Source organism: Anolis carolinensis, chromosome 5 (assembly GCF_035594765.1).
Source record: "Anolis carolinensis isolate JA03-04 chromosome 5, rAnoCar3.1.pri, whole genome shotgun sequence".
NCBI classification, from domain to species: domain Eukaryota; kingdom Metazoa; phylum Chordata; class Lepidosauria; order Squamata; family Dactyloidae; genus Anolis; species Anolis carolinensis.
This window is the reverse complement of record NC_085845.1, coordinates 158,203,422-158,223,553: the sequence shown is the minus strand read 5'-3', so window position 1 is coordinate 158,223,553 and position 20,132 is coordinate 158,203,422. Positions and strand designations below refer to the sequence as shown.

General features: G+C 40.7%; 1 protein-coding gene across 5 annotated transcripts in view; it reads right to left on the bottom strand.

Moving 5' to 3' along the window:
- The window catches only part of acss3 (acyl-CoA synthetase short chain family member 3), a 98,359-nt gene extending 83,557 nt beyond the window's left edge, over window positions 1–14,802 (bottom strand). For 4 of the 5 annotated variants that reach the window (XM_062982682.1, XM_008110915.3, XM_062982681.1 and 1 more), the window contains exons 1-2: window positions 14,354–14,802; window positions 5,617–5,761 (exon numbers count right to left, since the gene is read on the bottom strand). In XM_062982682.1, coding sequence (XP_062838752.1) covers window positions 5,617–5,761; window positions 14,354–14,787 — 579 coding nt within the window. In that variant the 5' untranslated portion in view covers window positions 14,788–14,802. The remainder of the gene's footprint in view (window positions 1–5,616; window positions 5,762–14,353) is intronic. The other variant, XM_062982683.1, reaches the window with a different exon arrangement.
- Window positions 14,803–20,132: the final 5,330 nt, after the last annotated feature.

Sequence of the window (20,132 nt, the reverse complement as noted above, 5' to 3'; positions counted from 1 at the left end):
AAGTTGAATAAAATCTTAAGGATGGCAGTTTTGCTGTTCAAGCCTGCAACAATGACTTTCCACTGCAAACTAATTATATACTTTCTCCTTCCTACGTAGCTTTTTAAAAATCTGAGTTGGGGTCTGTAGGAGCACTATTACATTCCTGAATCAAAACAGACTATGGTACTTTCTTTACCAAGTCTGATGCTTGCCAACAGGTCTTGCAGGAATGTGAAAGGAACGTTTAGCAAATTGATATGCAAATATTTGTGTATTTTAAAAAGCATAGAGAAAAATATTGCTATGTTTGCATCTTTTCTGCTTTTTCTGTAGTTCAATGCATAACGAACCATTAAGTTGTTCTTCAGTCTTCCCTTCACAATACTAGACAACAGTCTCCCATTAATAGGGTGCAAGTTATTTTAAGTTAGGCTTAAAGTTTAGCAGCTCAATCCACAACTTTTTCACTTATGCCTTGTCCACAAGAGAAACTGTAGCAATTATATATGTACTAGCTGTACCCAGCCACGCGTTGCTGTGGCTGATGGGAATCATTTGTTGACCAGTTGGAATAGCAGTGAATAGCCTTGCAGTCTTAAAGTCTGGGTGTTTTGTCCTTACGTGAATCCTTGTTTGGTGAGCAGGAATACAATGGAATAGGTTTGCTGCTTGGAAGGCTGGGTACCTGCGTTGTAGGGAAATGGATTTTTGGCCAATTTGAATTGCACTGAATAGCCTCACTGTTTCAAAGACTGACTGCTTTTTACATAGGGGCATCCTTTCTTGGGCAGGTTGAATGAGATGGAGTAGCCTCATGGCTTGAAACCCTGAGGGTGTACTATCAAGGGGAAATCTTGGTTGGTCAGGTTGAACAGCACTGAATAGCCTTGCTGTTTGCAAGCCTGGTTGCTTCCTGCCTGGGGGAATCCTTTGTTGGGAGGTGTTAGCTGGCCCTGGTTGTTTCCTTGCTGGAATTCCCATTTCAGAGTGTTGTTCTTTATTTAATGTCCTGATTTTATAGATTATATTGTTCTGTATTATTACACCACAGTAATTTTAGATATTATATTTGTTGCCTGAGACTACAGGCAGGCGGCCCCTCTTTCCAATCCCTGGAAGAGAGACAGAGGCCCAGGCAGCTGAGGGAAGAGGGAAAAAGGGGAGGGAGGGGGGTGCAAGGAGCCAAGGCCCTGCTCCCGGGTGGCCCTGCCTAGGCCTTCACGGCCTCAGGTCGCCGTTTCACTCTCCAGGCCCGGCCCATGTGGGCCTTCAGGACAAGGCAGGGGGGGCTCTTCCCGGCCCTGCGGCCACCCCTGCCTCCGCCTCTGCAGGCCTCCATCTCAAATAAAATAAAATAAAATAACCATTGCGGCCTCGCAGCCTCCCTCCTTGGGGCCGCGGCACTTCCCGGCCTTGAGGCCACCCCTTCAGGCCTCTATCTCAAAAAGAAAATAAATAGTTAAAAGAAAATAAACATTGCGGCCTTGCAGCCTCCCTCCAGCCTGGCGGGAGGCGGAGGTGGCTCTTCGGGGGGGAAGGTTCGGGCACTGCCTCTCTCATGGCCGGGGCCGCCCTGAGGCCTGCAGGGCACGGAGGAGGCTGCGGTGGTCTTTGGGGGGGGGCTGCCTTTCTGGAAGGCCCCCCCCACCTTCGCCTCTGCAGGCCTCAACATTAAAAAAAAACTTTGGGGCCTCGCGGCCTCCCTCCGGCTGGCAGGAGGCTGAGGTAGCTTTTCGGGGGGCAGCCTCCCTCCGGCCTGTGGCGCATGGAGGAGGCCGCGGTGGCTCTTCGGGGGGGGGGGGGTTGTTCCACGCCTGCTCGGGCCCTGCCGCGGCCTGACAACTCTTATCCCACGGCCCTCCTCTTCGGCGGGCGTCACGGGCCCCGCCGCGTGGAGGCCCCTCCTCCGACCACCATGGGGCATTCTGGCCTCCCTCCCACGAGGCCCACAGCTCAGACCAGGCTCACGGCTGGGTTTTTAAGGCCCCGTGGAGGTTCTTGACGTGATGTTTGTTGTATCAACCTAGAGGCGTGGATGATGGGTTGTGCTGTCAAGTTTCGAGGTTGGGGGGCCTTTAGTTTTGTTGTTTTGCTCGGCGCCGCGATTCCATCACTCTTTTATATATATATAGATTTATTTACGTCAGTGTACACACACACACACACACCCTCTAGAAATAGAAGCATGTATTATCATTGTTGTTCACCTTCAAGTCATCCCCCTCTTATGGCAACCATAAAGGAAACTTATCATAGAATTTTCTTTGTTCAGAGGGCATTACCTTTGCTTTTCTCTAAGGATGAAATGTGACTTAAATAAGATCACTTAGGGGTTTTTATGGTTCTGCAAAGATTCAAACCCTGTTCTCCACAATCGTACTCTCCTGCTCAAAGAATTACACCACACTAGCTCATATATCTGTCTTAGGATCTTTCATAACTGAAAATGTTAAAATATACTACTAATGCATTAAAATATTTAAAAGGGAAAAAGCAGATTTCAAATAGTTTGGTGTTTAATGTTGATATTTAAAAATACATTCCTGTCAAATATTGTTATCTAACAATGTCTCTTGTTTTCTCTGTAACTGTTTAGGTTATTTTCAATACTCAAAAGATTTGGCATGATGCCACACATTGACAGTTAACCTTTACATCATTCTTGTAGTTGACATTCCTAAAAAGCATGTAATTAAAAGTGAAAAGTTTTTCTCAGTTTGGTTCTCCATGACACTTTTGCCTGAAAACTCAAATCATTAAAAATATATAAACATACAAAGTTCAGAATTCTGTAAGGAAAACAGTATTTATAATGAACGTCAGCACAATTTCAGAGTTAAGTGTAAACTGAAATGCTGTTCTATAAACAAATCAGGATATGTATACTAATATACAATTCAGAATTATCATTCTACCCCACTTCATATTACATTAAGCAAAGATTCACTTTAATCAATAGAAACAGAGGCGCAAGCAGACTGACTTCATTGGATGGTAAGATTTCTGTACAGTAGAGTCTCACTTATCCAACATAAACGGGCCGGCAGAATGTTGGATAAGCGAATATGTTGGATAATAAGGAGAGACTGAGAAAAAGCCTATTAAACATCAAAATAGGTTATGATTTTACAAATTAAGCACCAAAACATCATGTTGTACAACAAATTTGACAGAAAAAGTAGTTCAATACGCAGTAATGTTATGTTGTAATTACTGTATTTATGAATTTAGCACCAAAATATCATGATATATTGAAAACATTGACTACAAAAATGCGTTGGATAATCCAGAACGTTGGATAAGCGAGTGTTGGATAAGTGAGACTCTACTGTACTTCATTATCCGGTTAGCAGTAAGTCACTCAAAGCAGTACACAGAAGAACAATTTAGAAAGAACCAGCAAAATGTTCATCTCAATCCCAACTTTTATTTAACTAGTAATCAATGTTTTCATAAGGAACCAATTTTCAAGAACCATAAAAATCCTAAGAAAAAGGTCTAAATGACCTTTCAGTTGCAGATGTTACTGAGTTAGCACATCCCCTGAAGGTATTAACTCTGTGTCCTCACAACCTTCACTTTTACGAAATCCAGAGAGAAAATAACCCTCTTGCACATAACTTTAAGAAGCAATTCATCTCCTTACATAGATACATTATTTAGCCTAAGAATAAAGGGCTGAATTAGAACTACTACATGCAAATGCATTACCAATTTAGGCATTACAACAAACCAAGTTGAAGGAAGCGGTTTACAAAGAACTTATAGAACCTTTCACTAAACTGACAAATCATACTTAATGCTGACAGAAAATAACAGCCAGCAAAGCAGCTTTAAATCATGATTTATCTGTATTTCAAAGTTCAAACTATGGCTTGGTCCTAAACTATGACAATCACAAACCATGCTTTGGTTTTACAGGAAACTTGCACACTCACAAAGTGTACTCGCTATGTAAAAGAAACATGCAGTAAAGTAAATTACATAATAATAGCTCTAAGACGTAGGATGCAATGCAAGCTGTGCTATTATGAATGTGTGATACTAGACACTTGTTTCTTTGTCAAATTAGCAGCTATTTTTACACTTCCGGGCTACTTTTTTGTAAATAAGAAAAAAAAGATGTTGCATTAAAAAAAAGCAAATCGCACTGTTATCTAGTTATTAAAAAGACAAAGATACATTTAACTGTTCAGGAAGCAGAAGCCGCACAACTATATTTGATTTTGGATCTAAATCCAGAATTCAGATAATTATTGAGTTGCTGCAGAAGGCCAGTTCATTCATATCAGAAAATTTTATTTCTTTCATCTGAACAGTAGCATATCCCCATGACATGTCACATACTGCTTTCGAAAACGCTTTCACTTCAAAAGCACTTTGCATAATTGTGAAGACACATAAGGTGTTCAATAATGTATGTGTCTGAACCTTCCTTGGGTGCAAAGAATTCGCCTGTGGATCTCTGAATCTTGGCCTGAAGTTAGAAGCCTATCTCCATTGAAACATTAACAGAACTACAAGATATTCCAAATGTCGGCTGGAAATACTGATAAAATTGCATATAAAAATACATCAAGGAACAAAACCACACACTATTCCATCAAACAGATACAAAAAAAGAGAGAAACCATAACACAGCTATGTTGTTTGATCTGCATGCTTTCCCACCGATCATACAAATATCACATGTCATATACAAAAGCTTTAGATGGGAATGTTTGTTATTACAATAAAATGAATGGGAACTGAGAGAAAGGTATATAAATAAATGCAACTATACTGAACTAACCTGAACCAACACAAACTGAATCGAAAGTGTAAGTTTCATTTACTAGTGATATACTCAGTGTATTTAACGTAGATAGGAATATTTTCTGTATCTTTTTCCAAGATATACGGTAAGTCTATACACATAGTCTATAACCAGGTTGCAACTAGCATTATGCTATTTACACTAATGCAATAATGCCATTGCATACTGGATAACTTTGCTACTCTGCTGCTGAATATGCATGCCCAGTGTGGAATACATCTCACCACGTTAAAACAGTGGATGTGGCTCTTAATGAGACATGTCGCATTATCACAGGATGTCTACGTCCTATACCACTGGAGAAATTATACTGCTTACCCGGCATTGCACCACCTGACATCCGCCGGGAAGCAGCAGCCAACAATGAAAGGACCAAGGCATTGACATCTCCGGCACATCCCCTGTTCGGATATCAGCCAGCACAGCAATGCCTTAAATCACTGAACAGACTGCGCTCTGGCACCACGAGATGCAAAGCCAACCTTAAGAAATAGGGCTACAAAATGGAGTCAGCAACATGCAACTGTGGAGAAGAGCAAACTACAGACCACCTACTGCAATGCATTCTGAGCCCTTGCTACATGCACACCTTCTAACCATCAACACCAGAGGCACTCCAAGTGGCCAGCTACTAGGCAAAAGACATTTAGTACTAATGCCAAGGTATTTTTCTTTTTTAAAAAAAATCTTTACGTTTGCAAATCCATTACAACTTGTACCCTCGGTTCGCTTCTGACATGAGAAATAAATACTGGTCAACATAGTAATTTTGACAAATTTCATTACACCATCTTGCTAAGTAAAACTATTAAACACACCTGCTGAAGAACTTCTTTGTATGTTACCGACTCTTTAGTATTTGTTACAGGGCTGTCATGTATGATTGCGATCTGATCTCCTCGCCCATTTTTAATATGTCGATCTACAGCATTATAACAAATATTCAGCTCTCCCCCAACAAACCTAAAAAGAAAGAAAAAAGTAAAAATAGGTTTAAAAGTAATTCCCCCTTCGCTCAGTGAAGCAGGATTATAAACATTTGTTTTTTGAGCAGCTGAAAATCCTGTGTGTCCATACCATCCCAGCTTTGGAAACTTTATCACCTCAAGTTCAACTACAAAATCGAGTCCAAGAAAGATAAACATACTCTATTCTGGTCCAAGACCTTTGATTCCTGGTTCTTAGATACTGTGGAGCCCCCAGTGGCAAAGCAGATTAAACCGCCGAGCTGCTGAACTTGCTGACCGAAAGGTTGGCGGTTCGAATCCAGGGAACGGGGTGAACTCCCGTTGTTAGCCCCAGCTTCTGCCAACCTAGCAGTTTGAAAGCATGCAAATGTGAGTAGATTAATAGGCACTGCTCCGGCTGGAAGGTAAAGGTGCTCCATGCAGTCATGCCGGCCGCATGACTTAGGAGGCATCTACAGACAACCAGAAATGGAGATTAGCACCAACCCCAAGAGTTGGATATGACTAGACTTAATGTCATGGGAAAACTTTTACTTTTACCTTAGACATAGCCTCCAACATTTCAGATTAAAACCAGAGCATGTCTGCTCAAGTAACATTAGATTGTGGATGAAATGGCAAATTTCATTAATGAGGAAAACTACAGAAACGAAAGGAGGCTGCCATGGTTTTCTTTTCCCTCAGTCTATTGGGAAGGACATGGGCACCTTCTACACTGCCTTATGAAGTCCAGATTATCTGTTTTAAACTGGATTATGTGGGGAGTAGACTCAGGACCCTTTTACACATGCATTATAACCAGGGTTAAATTGAGTTAAAAGGGGTGTGTGTGGCTAAACGATGTTCAGCCAATCAGGAGGAATTAAGTTAAAGGAAGAAAAATGTGTTTAAAAGCTGTTCTTTAAACCTGATTCCTCCTGAGAAACACATCCCTGTCTATGCCTGTGTAAATAATAAATAAATAAATAAATAAATAAATAACAACTTTATTTTTATACCCCGGCACCATCTCCCCAAAGGGACTCGGGGTGGCTTACATGGGGCCGTGCCCAGGTAAAAACAATAACGATGTAAAATACATCAAATGAAAAAAGTGCAGTTATAAAATTTTAAACATTAACATATAGAGATAAAATAGCAACTTAATAAAACATGATTGAAACACAAAATGTTAAACCTGCAGGCATGGAAAACATGTGTTTTCCTTCCTTTCCTCCTGCCTCCCATTGCTTTCTCAAGGCTCTAGGCCAGGGGTCCTCAAACTTTTTAAGCCGAGGGCCGGTCCACAATCCTTCAGACTGTTGAGGGGCCGGATTATCATTTGAAAAAAAAATACAAACAAATTCCGATGCACACTGTACATGTCTTATTTGTAGTGCAAAAACAACAACAACAACAATGAAAGAACAATACAATATTTAAAAATAAAAATAATTTTAACCAACATACATTTATTAGGATTTCAATGGGAAGTGTGCTCCTGCTTCTGGCCAATGAGATAGTCAAGTTAATTAGGGTTGTTGTTGTTGTCGTTGTTGTTGTGTGCCTTCAAATCATTTCAGACTTCGGGCGAGCCTAAGTCTAAAATGTATTTATTTATTATTTATTTATTTACTTCATTTATTTACTACATTTGTATCACACCGTTCTCACCCCAAAGGGGACTCAGAGTGGCTTACAAATTATATGTACATACAATATATTATATTATTAGCATAGCACAATATTAGCATTATATATTACTTTATTGAACTATTCCACTATACTGTAATATTATTAGTAATATTATATGTAATATAGAATATATAATTAATATTATTATATGGTATTATTATTAGTGTTATATTGTATTACATTATAATATTATTATCAATATTATATGTATATACAATATATTATATTATAAAACTGAGGGCGGGGGCCAGGTAAATGACCTTGGAGGGCTGCATCTGGCCCCCGGGCCTTAGTTTGGGGACCCCTGCTCTAGGCCTTCCATACAGGGGGCCTTGGAGGAGAAATCCCCCTCCCCTACCCAAAGACCTCTTTCGACTCTTCCAAGAAAAGGGGGAGTGAAGGGAAAAGTAGAGGGAAATAGAGGGCGAGGAGGGGAAGACTGGCAGTGCCAATGCCCACCCTTGCTGATCTCGGATCAGCAGGGATGAGTATCTGGACACCACCCCTGCAAAAGCACAGTGTCTAGGCCAGCTGTGTGGCCTCCATCCCGAGAGAAAGTGGGATTTAAAAGCACAAATCCTCTTGGATTTTTGGCCTGTCTGGAAGGGCCCTCATACAATCCAGTTCAAAGCATATAATGTGGATTATTTGCTTGGATAATCCAGATTTTATAGCAGTGTAGAAGGGGCGAAGATCCATCTCCTCTGTTCCTCTCCCTGCTGTTGACTCCTTTTACACTTAGAACTCAGTTTGCAGCAACTGAAGTACCATAAGTTGGGGGCAAAGAGGAAAGTGAAAGGAAGGAAGAGAAACTAGAACCTTTTAAAAACTGCTGCAAAAACAGAGCAACAGAGTATTAGTCCCTGTCAAATCAGAACAATTGGAAGGTACGTCTTAGATGAAAGACAGAATGTTGGAACACTGCTTTTGTAGCTGGGGGACTTCTAACCACTGTAATTGTTCCCAAAAAAGTCCTGATCCTCATCAATACATGCTCAGGAGACAAAAGCAAAGTATTAAAAGATGTTTAACTATCAGATAAGATCATCACCAATTCCCATGTGGGCAACTACACCCCTTCCACCTCTGCCAATGCAAAAATTCCTGACATCTCTCCTCAGTAACGTCTTCCTAACAATATTCTAAAATATTTCCTGGAACACTCAAGCCAGAAGATATGTGTATTATGCAAACCAGCCTAGACTAAAATCTGTTTAAAAATAAAAGACCAAAATAAATGTCATTAATAGCAAGCCAAAATGTCAGCAGGCAGTTAAAACAAGTCATTTTCCTATCCAATTTGTCACAATAAGGGTAAAATTCCAGGATGGCTGAAATATTGATTTAGGTTAATCATTGTCTGAGTCCGTCCTTGACCTCGACTGAAACGATCAAAGCTTTGAGTGAACCTATTTTTATTGGCAGCTGCAATGACTCTAGAAATTTGATATTAAATGGGCTTTGATAAATCTCTACAGACCACTTTTCAGGAATCTGTTTCACACTAAATAAGTTTAAGTTTCCATTATCGGTTCTTAATCCAAGGGCCTTTATTTTACTTGAAAACTAAGTTTAAATGCATTTTTTTCTGAGGAAGAGGATCCATCATTTTCACATACAGATTTATCACCCAAAAATGTTTAAGAGCCATGAATCTACATGGTGCCTGCATTTAACATCCAATGATTCACAGGGTCAAACAGATGAACATCTATTGGTCCAACACTGGACATGACTGAAGTAATTATCCATGCAAGATTCTCAAGTATGATTCCTAATGCAAGTGAGCAATGTTCTCTTCCCATACATTAACCCCAAGACAGATGGGAAAGGGAAATAACTCCCTTCAAATAGTGCCCAATTATAAAAAAACCTGTAATAACGATTTGATTTAAAGACGATAGGAATTATACCACAATGTTAAAATTGCAATCCTATGCACATGTACTGACCAAAATAGGAGTGACTTACAAGCACAATATTAACCTAAATATGAGTCCTCAATATGTAGCATCACCCCACAAAACCAAAAAGTAACACAATGTCCCTTTTCATTGGATTCAATATGGTTTCCCTTATGAACACTATAAAAAATATTCCCCCAGAAATGTTGCGAGCTCCCTTTGGTCCTCCAGTGCAATTCTATGGTATGTTTCCAGCTCAAGTATAGCAAAAATAATGGGTCCACTATTATTCATGATTTCAGGTAAACATGGGAGATATGGGGACTATACTGTATGTAGATTAGAGTTGCCATACTAAAGACTAGAGAGCATCCCTACTGCTTTAATGATTGTGCAGAAAAGAGAATTTTAACAAGTTTGCTTGTCATGCAACTGGGCAAGAGCCTGCTGAAATTACATATTCTACACAACACTAAAGATACAGGAGCACTCTCCAATTTCCACTCGTGCAACCCTAATACAGTGTAACCTCTACTTAAGAGTAGAGCATTTTGAGTTAACAGCTGTTGCTTGACCCAGATTTCACTTTGACATAAGAGCAGCAATTTGAGTTAAAAGCTAGTGCCAGAAGAAGCGCTAGCACAAGAGTACAGGGCTTTAGGATTTCAAATAAGCAGCCTCTGTGCCTCGTGCTCTTGTCTGCTTTGGGAGATTGCTGTCTCCTTTGCTCTTGTCCACTTTGAGGAATTTTGGGTTAGTTGATTTTCTGTGGATTTTATTCCTGGTATGTTTAGATTCATGAAGAGAGAGGAGGAAGAGAGAGCAAGAGAGGGAGGGAGGCTGGAATGACTACAGTATGAAGAAAATGATGCTTCAATGTATTGTCAAAGGGTTTCATGGCCAGAACCACTGGGTTGTTGTGAGTTTTTTGGGCTGTATGGCCATGTTCCAGCAACATTGCCATACTGGAACATGGCCATATAACCCAAAAAGCTCAGAGCAACACAGAATTATGCTTCTCTGGGCCCTTCCACACAGCCCTATATCCCAGAATATCAAGGCAGAAAAATCCCACATTATCTGAGTGTGGACTCAGATAACCAGTTCAAAGCAGATACTGTGGGATTTTCTACCTTGATATTCTGGGATATAGGGCTGTGTGGAAGAGTCCTCTTTCTGCGATATTAAAGATTATCTTTCTTTTTTATTGCTCCATGTGAATGTGCATTTATATATTATTTGTTGTTTATGAAGTACATTTACTTATTTAAAAACACATAACAAAAAAATTGGTAAGAAGGTTCACTGGGCAGAACAGACTAATGGCATTTCAATGCATTTTGTTGGGGAAATTCTCTTTGAGATAAAAAGTGTTTGAAGTTATGAGCTTAGTCATGGAATGAATTAAACTCTTAAGGAAAGGTATCACTGTACAGGTCCCTCATTATTCTAGTGATAGCTATGCCTTTTTCAGTTTCTGTGGACCCTACTTTGTCAGCTTAAAGCCCTTCCAAATAGTCCTTCCACATAACCCAGAATATCAAGGAAGAAAATCCCACATTATCTGAGTGTGGACTCAGATAACCCAGTTCAAAGCCGATATTGTGGGATTTATGGAGGGCCATTTTTCAGCCAGACAGGTCTTGGGTGTCACTAACCTACACATCCCAGAATTCCACATAATGCTGCCCAGGCTCTTAAAGTGTAATAACAGTGCTATAGCAGCAAAATTTGACAAATATGTGTATAGGTAATAGCATTTGATTCTACAAGATTGGGGAGAGGGCCACCAGCTCAACATCAGACTGAAAGCAGTTTCTGTATTCTAGCAGCCAGAATCTCCCAATCACTTGGGAGCTGTAGTCTTGATCAAAAGAGATAAGCTGAGTACAGTAGAGTCTCGCTTATGCAACCTTCGCTTATCCAACGTTCTGTATCATCCAACACAGTTTGCCTTTTAGTACTCAATGTTTTTGTAATCAATGTTTTTAATACATTGTGATGTTTTGGTGCTAAATTTGTAAATACAGTAATTACTACATAAAGTTATCGTGTACTGAACTGCTTTTTCTGTTGATTTGTTGTAAAACATGTTTTGGTGCTTAATTTGTAAAATCAATGTAATTTGAGGTTTAATAGGCTTTTCCTTAACCCCTCCTTATTATCCAACATTTTCGCTTATCTAACGTTCTGCCGGCCCATTTATGTTGGGTAAGTGAAACTCTACTGTATAAATAAATATAACATGTTCAAATAGTAGCGTTTCCATGCCTTGATACAAGCAGTCAACCGTGGGACACAAGGCAACCTCTTCCTCTACAAGAGCTCTGACTAAAAGTTGTTTTTAGATTCTAGTACCCAGAATCCCTCAATCTCTTGATAGCTCTAGTCTTGATCAAGAGAGAGAAACTGAGTATTGATAAATATAGTAACAATATATCAGAACTATAATGTTTCCACAAGTCTAGATGCAAGCAGTCAAGAAGGTAGGGATGTGAGGCAAGAAATCTGCAAGATTTCAGAATGAACTTGTTTTAGATCCTAGCACCCATAATCTCCCAACCAGCTGGAAGCTGTAGTCTCAATCATGAGAGAAAGGGGGGTATAAATAAATATAATGATAATATATTTTTGTATCATTTATGGAACTGAATTTTAATGTGTGTTTGTAGAATTTTTATAGTGTTTGTGTGTTTTAACTGTGCTGTGACCCACCTCAAGCCATGGGGAGAGGCGAGCAAGAAATAAAATTATTATTATTATTATTAATAATAATAGTAATAATAATAATAAATAGTTCAAACAGTAGCTTTTCCAACCTGGATGGAAAGGACCAGGAACATAGAAGGTAAGCCAATCTATACTTCTGCAAGACCTTAGGCTGAAAGTTATGTTTGGATTGTACCACCCAGAATCCTCAACCAACTAGGCACTGTAGTTCAAGCGGTGACTTTTTCATTCAGGATTGAAGGTAGGACTGAGGCCACTTCTAACTCTGAAAAAAAAATCTGACACTGAAAGTTATTTTTGAATCCTAGCACCTAGAATCCCTCAATCAGTTTGGTGCAGTAATCCAAACAGTAACCTTTCCAGTCAAGAATACTGAGGGTGGGATGGGACGCAACCTATGACCCCTCACACACAGCTGAATAAAATCCCACATTTTCTGATATTCTGGGTTATACGGCTGTGTGGAAGGTCCCTTTAACTGTACAAGACTTCAGGTTGAGAATCATTTCTAGATCCTAGTACCCAAAATCCCTCAACCAGCTGGGAGCTGTGCTTTTAATAAAGAGAGAAGAGGGGAAAATAATAATAATACCACAAACAGTAACTTTTCAAAAAGATGCAAGCAGTTAAGGGCCCTTCTGCACTGCCATATAACCCAGAATATCAAGGCAGAAAATCCCACAATATCTGTTTTGAACTAGGTTATCTGAGGCTCCTTCCACACAGTTGAATAAAATCCCACATTATCTGCTTCGAACTGGAATATATGACAGTGTGGATTCAGATAACCCCGTTCAAAGCAGATATTGTGGGATTTTCTGCCTTAATATTCTGAGATATAGGGTTGTGTGGAAGGGCCCTGGGTTATCTGAGTCCACACTGCCATATAAAAGGTAAAGGTTTCCCCTAACGTAAGTCCAGTCATGTCTGACTCTGGGGGTTGGTGTTCATCTCCATTTCTAAGCCGAAGAGCCGGCGTTGTCCGTAGACACCTCCAAGGTCATGTGGCTGGCATGACTGCATGGAGCGCTGTTACCTTCCTGCTGAAGCAGTACCTATTGATCTACTCACATTGGCATGTTTTCGAACTGCTAGGTTGGCAGAAGCTGGAGCTAATAGCGGGTGCTCACTCCGCTCCAGGGATTTGAACCTGCAAACTTTCGGTCTGCAAGTTCAGCAGCTCAGTGCTTTAGCCAACTTCACCACTGGGGCTCCGTACACTGCCATATATTCCAGTTCAAAGCAAATATGGGATTTTATTCAGCTGTGTGGAAGGGGACTATGGGCCCTTCCACACAGCCCTATATCCCAGAATATCAAGGCAGAAAAACCCACATTATCTGAGTGTGGACTCAGGTAACCCAGTTCTAAACTGATATTGTGGGATTTTCTCTCTTGATATTCTAGGACAGGGGTCCCCAAACTAAGGCCCGGGGGCCGGATGTGGCCCTCCAAGGTCATTTACCTGGCCCCCACCCTCAGTTTAAGACTTAGGCTCACCCAAAGTCTGAAATGACTCGAAGGCACACAATTTATTTATTATTTATTTATTTACAGTATTTATATTCCGCCCTTCTCGCCTCGAAGGGGACTCAGGGCGGATCGCATTGCACATATAAGGCAAACATTCAATGCCATAACATAGATCAGAGACAGAGACAAACGCAGGCATGGGCTGGCCTTGAACTCATGACATCTCGGTCAGAGTGATTTGTTGCAGCTGGCTGCTAACCAGCCTGCGCCACAGCCCAGCCTGCATCTGTCAACAACAACAATCCTAATTAACTTGACTATCTCATTGGCCAGAAGCAGGCCCACACTTCCCATTGAAATCCTGATAGATTTATGTTGGTTAAAATTGTTTTTTATTTTTAAATGTTGTATTGTTCTTTCATTGTTGTGTTGGGGGTTTTGGCACTACTAATAAGACATGTGCAGTGTGCATAGGAATTAGTTCGTATTTTTTTCAAATGATAATTCGGCCCCACAACAGTCTAAAGGACCATGAACCGGCCCTCCACTTAAAAAGTTTGAGGACCTCTGTTCTAGGATATAGGGCTGTGTGGAAGGGCCCTAAGAGGTCTGAGGTTAGGACCTGAGGCAACCTTTACCTCTGACTTATGCTTGTACTGTAGCACCCAGAATCCCCCAACCGGCTGGGAATTGTAGTTTCAATCAAGAGAGAAAAGCAGGGAAGAACAGTTAACACCCCAGACAGTAACTTCTCTCAGTCTACAAAGTTGAGAGGCGAGCGAGGCTTCGGCGGGCCTCTCACTCACCAGGCGGTGCTGAAGGGGTCTCTCCTCTCCATGGTTTTGGCCCAGGGCTTGTGCCAGTCGATGGCCTGCGCCGCTTCTGCCCACAGCTCCTGGGGCTGCTCCACCGACCTCTTGAAGACCGCCTCATAGTCGCCTCCAGAGGAGGAGGAGAAGCAGGGCTTCTTGGCAGCGCAGGGCCTCAGAAAGCGCCTCAGGCCCACAGAGACGGGGCTCCTCAGCAGCAGGGTACCGCTCATGGTGTTGGCGACGAAGCCAGGCTGGAGGCTGCCCGAGAAATAGGCGAGGAGGGCAGGGAGAGGACGGGGAGGAGGGGCCAATGGCGGGGAGGAAACAAAGGGGCCTCCCGCGCCTCCAGGGCTGAAGTTCTGCGAAAGCAGAGCCTGGCTGGATTCCTGAGTCAAGAGCCAAGTTAGAGCCTTGCTGCGGCTTCGCATGCTTTGGCCTGGCTCCGGTCTAGAGGCCAAGCCTCAATGGAAGGAACAAGGTTGCATAGCCTGGCCCTTAAACTTGCCCAAACGCCTCTCAGGGCACTTCCACACAGCCATATCACTTAGGCCCCTTCCACACAGCTGAATAAAATCCCACATTGAATTGGATTATATGGCAGTGTGGACTCAGATAATCCAGTTCAAAGCAGATATTGTGGGATTTTCTGCTTTGATATTCTGGGTTATATGGCAGTGTAGAAGGGCCCCCAGACCCCTTCCACACATCTGAATAAAATCCCACATTATCTGCTTTGAACAGGAATATATATGTTGGGATTTCTGGGAATTGAAGGCCGAAACATCTGGGGACCCCAGGTTGAGAACCACTGCTTGATAAGAACGACGAAAGCAATTGGTTTAAATGTTTATAAAGCTCAGCTGGAGCCAGACCTTTGATATGTTTTAATAATCTGAAATATTATGTATAATTGATATGTATATGTTTCTACATTTTTATGATATTGTGTTTTATTGTTATTGTCTGAATCTGGCATTGAATTATTGCCATAGTTTGTAAGCCGCCCTGAGTCCCGCTTCGAGGGTGAGAAGAGCGGGGTATAAGTACAGTAAATAAATATATATAGCAGTGTAGATTCAGATAACCCAGTTCAAAGCAGATACAGTAGAGTCTCGCTTATCCAACGTAAACGGTCCGGCAGAATGTTGGATAAGCGAATATGTTGGATAATAAGGAGAGGTTAAGGAAAAGCCTATTAAACATCAAATTAGGTTATGATTTTACAAATTAAGCACCCAAACATTATGTTATACAACAAATTTGACAGAAAAAGTAGTTCAATATGCAGTAATGCTATGTAGTAATTACTGTATTTACAAACTTAGCACCAAAATATCAGGATGTATTGGAAACAATGACTACAAAAATGTGTTGGATAATCCAGAATGTTGGATAAGCGAGTGTTGGATAAGTGAGACTCTACTGTATTGTGGGATTTTCTGCCTTGATATTCTGGGATATAGGGCTGTATGGAAGGGCCATTCCAGACAGGCCCCATATCCCAGGATCTGATCCCAGGTTTTCTGTGTATCCTAGATTATCTGACAGTACTGACTCATATAATCCAGTTTAAAGCGGAAAATCTGGGATCAGATCCTGGTATATAGGGCCTGTCTGGAAGGGCCCCCAGGATATCAAGGCAGAAAATCCACAATAACTGCTTAGAACTGGATTATATGAGTCCACACTGCCCTATAATCCAGTTCAATGTGAATTTTATACAGCTCTGTGGAGGGGGGCTCAGTTAACCAGCACCTCTGGGGATTGGTAGTTGCCAGATAAATTCACTTTCTGGTTGCTTGAGAGCTGTTGTTAGAAATAGGCCAAACCAGTACTGTCCACTACCATACCATAAACTGAACGACATTGGCTTGATATTAGAATTAAGATACATTCATTAAAAGCAAATAACGACAAAAACTGACTTAACTGTATCATTAAAAATATTTTGTTTTACTATGTATTTATTAGTTCTTCCATTCTTTTGCCAGCTGTTTGAATTCTAGTTTACAAAGGCCTATCTACACGGCCATATGTACCACCGAGGGCTCTTCCACACAGACATATGACTCAGGGCCCTTCCACATATCCATATAACCCAGAATATCAAGGCAGAAAATCCCACAATACTGTATCTTCTTTGAACTGGGTTATCTGAGTCCACATTTCCATATAATCCAGTTTAAAGCAGATATTGTTTCCTGCCTTGACACTCTGGGTTATATGGCTGTGTGGAAAGGCCCTATGAATATCAAGACAGATTATCGACAATATCTTATTTGAACTGGGTTATCTGAGTCCACACTGCCATATATTCCAGTTCAAAGCAGATATTGTGGGTTTTTATTCAGCTGTGTGAAAGGGGCCCCAGAGAAAGGATTTAACACTTGAAAATGTTACTTTTGGTGCTCTCAAAGGCCTCATCTACATTGCTATATAAAATCCAGATTATGTGCTTTGAGCAGGATTATATGGCAGTGTAGACACATATCCAGTTCAAAGTATATGATATGGATTATCTGCTTTGATCATCTGGATTATATGACGGTGTAGATGAGACCAAAATATCCCTTAGCCACCATGGCCACAAAGTCCCCAAGCTACGAACAAGATAGGTTTTGTACATTTGTTCTTAAATTGAATTTGTACTAAAATCCGAACAGGTATATTGGTTAAATGTAACTCCAGCCACATACACACATATAAGCTTTGGATAGCACAGGGAAGGGTTAACACTCCTGTGATATTTGTTTTGCTGTCTGTGCCCCTGTTCAGAAGATTTCACCTCACTTTCTGTTCCTGTGATGATTGGATTTTGAAAAAGTTGGCTTGTTGTGGAAACAAGGATTGGTGAGAAAGCTTCAGTGGACACACATTTTCCCATCATAACTCTTTCAGGAGTTAATTTCCCTTCCAAGGGGTAGATTTCTCTCACTTCCTGTTGTCTCACCCTTGTTCTTAACTATGAGTAATTTGTGTTGGATGTTTGTAACTCAGGGACCAGCTGTATTTTCAAGAATTTTAGTGTTGTGTTTCAGTTTCCAAAGATAGGAATGCATCCCCCGAAGGCAGTTACAACATAAAAGGCTGGAAGATAAAATTTTATGAAAATCAAAAGTATTTTAAAGTGCTTTCTTGGTTACAAATACTCCTTCATCTCTTCCAGAATCACATTTCTTTACGGTTGATACTAAGTGTTCTAGAAAGCATTTCACAATAACCATTTCATAACAAGTCTCCAACTGTGATAATTGCTTGAAAAACTTTTCAAACAGGGAAGGTTACTATGGGAACACATAAGCCTCACCTTAAAGAAAACCTGAAGGACTACTTCTTATACGGAAAACATTGTTTCCTTTGGATTCTCAATTCTTTATTTCTAGTTTAATGCTAGCTTCAGAGCTATTCACATTATTAGAATGTTCACATTTTCACCTGTACTATAAAGCAGGCAGGAAAAGATAGTTGAGTCACTGGGTTGCTGCGAGTTTTCCAGGCTGCATGGCCATGTTCCAGAAGCATTCTCTCCTGACATTTCACCCACAGCTATGGCAGGCATCCTCAGAGGTTGTGAGGTCTGATGGAAACTAGGCAAGTGGGATTTATATATCTATGGAATGTCCAAGGTAGGAAAAATAACTCTTGTCTGTTTGAGGCAAGTGTGAATGTTTCATTTGGCCAGCTTGATTAACATTGAATAGCCTTACAGCTTCAGAGCAGGTCTGCTTCCTGCCCAAGGGAATCCTTTGTTTGCTTGCCATAGATATGGGCAAAATGGGCCATACAGCCCGGAAAAATCACAGCAACCCAGGGATTCAGGCCATGAAGGCCTTTGTCAACACAAGTTGAGTCACTATTTTTGGTGCTCCAGAGATTAAGCTCCTTGGAGATACAGTATATCATTGTAGCTTTAATGTATATTTAAAAACATCTGCAACCTTTTATAATCTGTTATATTTTATAATCTGTTAATAATTTGTGTTTGGGTGCTATGGTGGTCCCTATGTAGACTTGTCCACAGCTGCATGGTATATGGTAGACTCCTGCAGAGGTGAGAGGATCCCTCTTGTCCTTAGCTGAACGTAGCATTTGTTGGATTTTCGTAGTGGGTCTGTAGATAGTTTGTAGGTTGTGTTTCTTCACCAGTTTCCCTATGCGGTCAGTGGTTCCCTTGATGTATAATAAAAACACTTTTCCTCTGGGTGGATCTTCGTCTTTCCTCTCGTGATTTGTTCTTGGTCTTGCAGCTCTTCTGATTTCTGTGGTGGAGTATCCATTGGCCTGCAGAGCCCAGTTTAGGTGGTTCAGTTCACCATGGAGGAGGTGGGGTTTGCAGATTCTTTTTGCACCGTCTGCCATGGTTTTAATTGTGCTTCTTAATGCTGGTGTAGTACTGGGCTTTCTTTCCTGTATTATTGACATGTCAGTTCAAATACTCATCGTACTTAAGGTCATAGAGATCTCTGTACTGAGACCATAGTTCTGTCATACTGCATGTGCTTTACATGCAAAAGATCCTGTGTTCAGCCCCCTGGCATTACCTGTAGAAGGGTTGTGTTAGGAGATGTTGACAAAATCCATGGGCATCCATATATGACAATACTGGGTTAGACAAATAGTTTGACCACACCTGGGGGTGTAGTCTGATACTCTTGTCAATTCTCGAGCACCCTATCTCCAAGGGCACAGAAAGTGCCAGTGGCACAGTGATAGCTTTTTTCTCAATTCCAAAATGCATAGACAAGTCCTTATCTCCAAATTGTTTCATGTACACCAATCGATACCATCCTTAATACTTCACTCACAAATTTCTCCTGCATCCTCTCCCTTGCAAACACCTTCCTCTGTCTCTTAGAAAGCAACAGACCATCAATGATCTATTTCTCATTGGATGGGAACACATCATATTTTTCTCAAGGGAGCACAGCATGAGTGCACAGGTGCTTAGAGGACAGCTCTTTCAAGACATGTGGGAAATACTGCAAACACACAGGTAGGCAAATGCATCCTGCAAGCCAGAAAATATAAATACAATTTTGTTATATCCCAACTCAACCATGTACTTAATGATTATTTCTGAGCAAAACCTTGAACACTGCCATATGTTCCACTATTACTAAATGAATGGGCTGATCAAAGTAATCTCTTCATCTATCACTATGTGGTAAAGCACACTAAAAAAGAATTTGTATCTATTTGCAGAACTCAGTGAAGCCAACAGAATTTGAGCAGTAATACTTGCTGTTATGTATACTCTGACAAGCAATATTCAGATGTGTTTGCTTTTGTGTTTTACATCTATTCTAGCAATATGCAGGAAAGATTGGTCTATATTGTTACTAAAAAGTGATTATATTTCCAGGTATATTTTACTATATCTGAAATCCCTTTGGAATTGTTTCTACCAGAAAATTTGAAGGGATAAATGAAAGAGAAATATTCTGTTGATACAATTCAATTTACAACGGTTCTCTAGAATGAAAGGGCATCACTACAACACAGAGTAGGTTTCTACTAGCTTCTTGGAGTTCCTATGTATCTGCAGCAATATTCATTCAATTTGACCTGCTTAGAAGCAATCCCATTGAGGTTAGTGGGACATCCTCCCAAGTAAACATCTACAGGAGCGGAGCTAAAATATTTCCTAAAATTGTGATAAAAACAGTTTCCCACAATATTCTCTATTGTCACAAAAGAATGATTTTCATCTCAACTGTACCTTATTTCTTTCTGTAGTTTCTTTAAATACATATTCTTTAATACTGCTGATGGG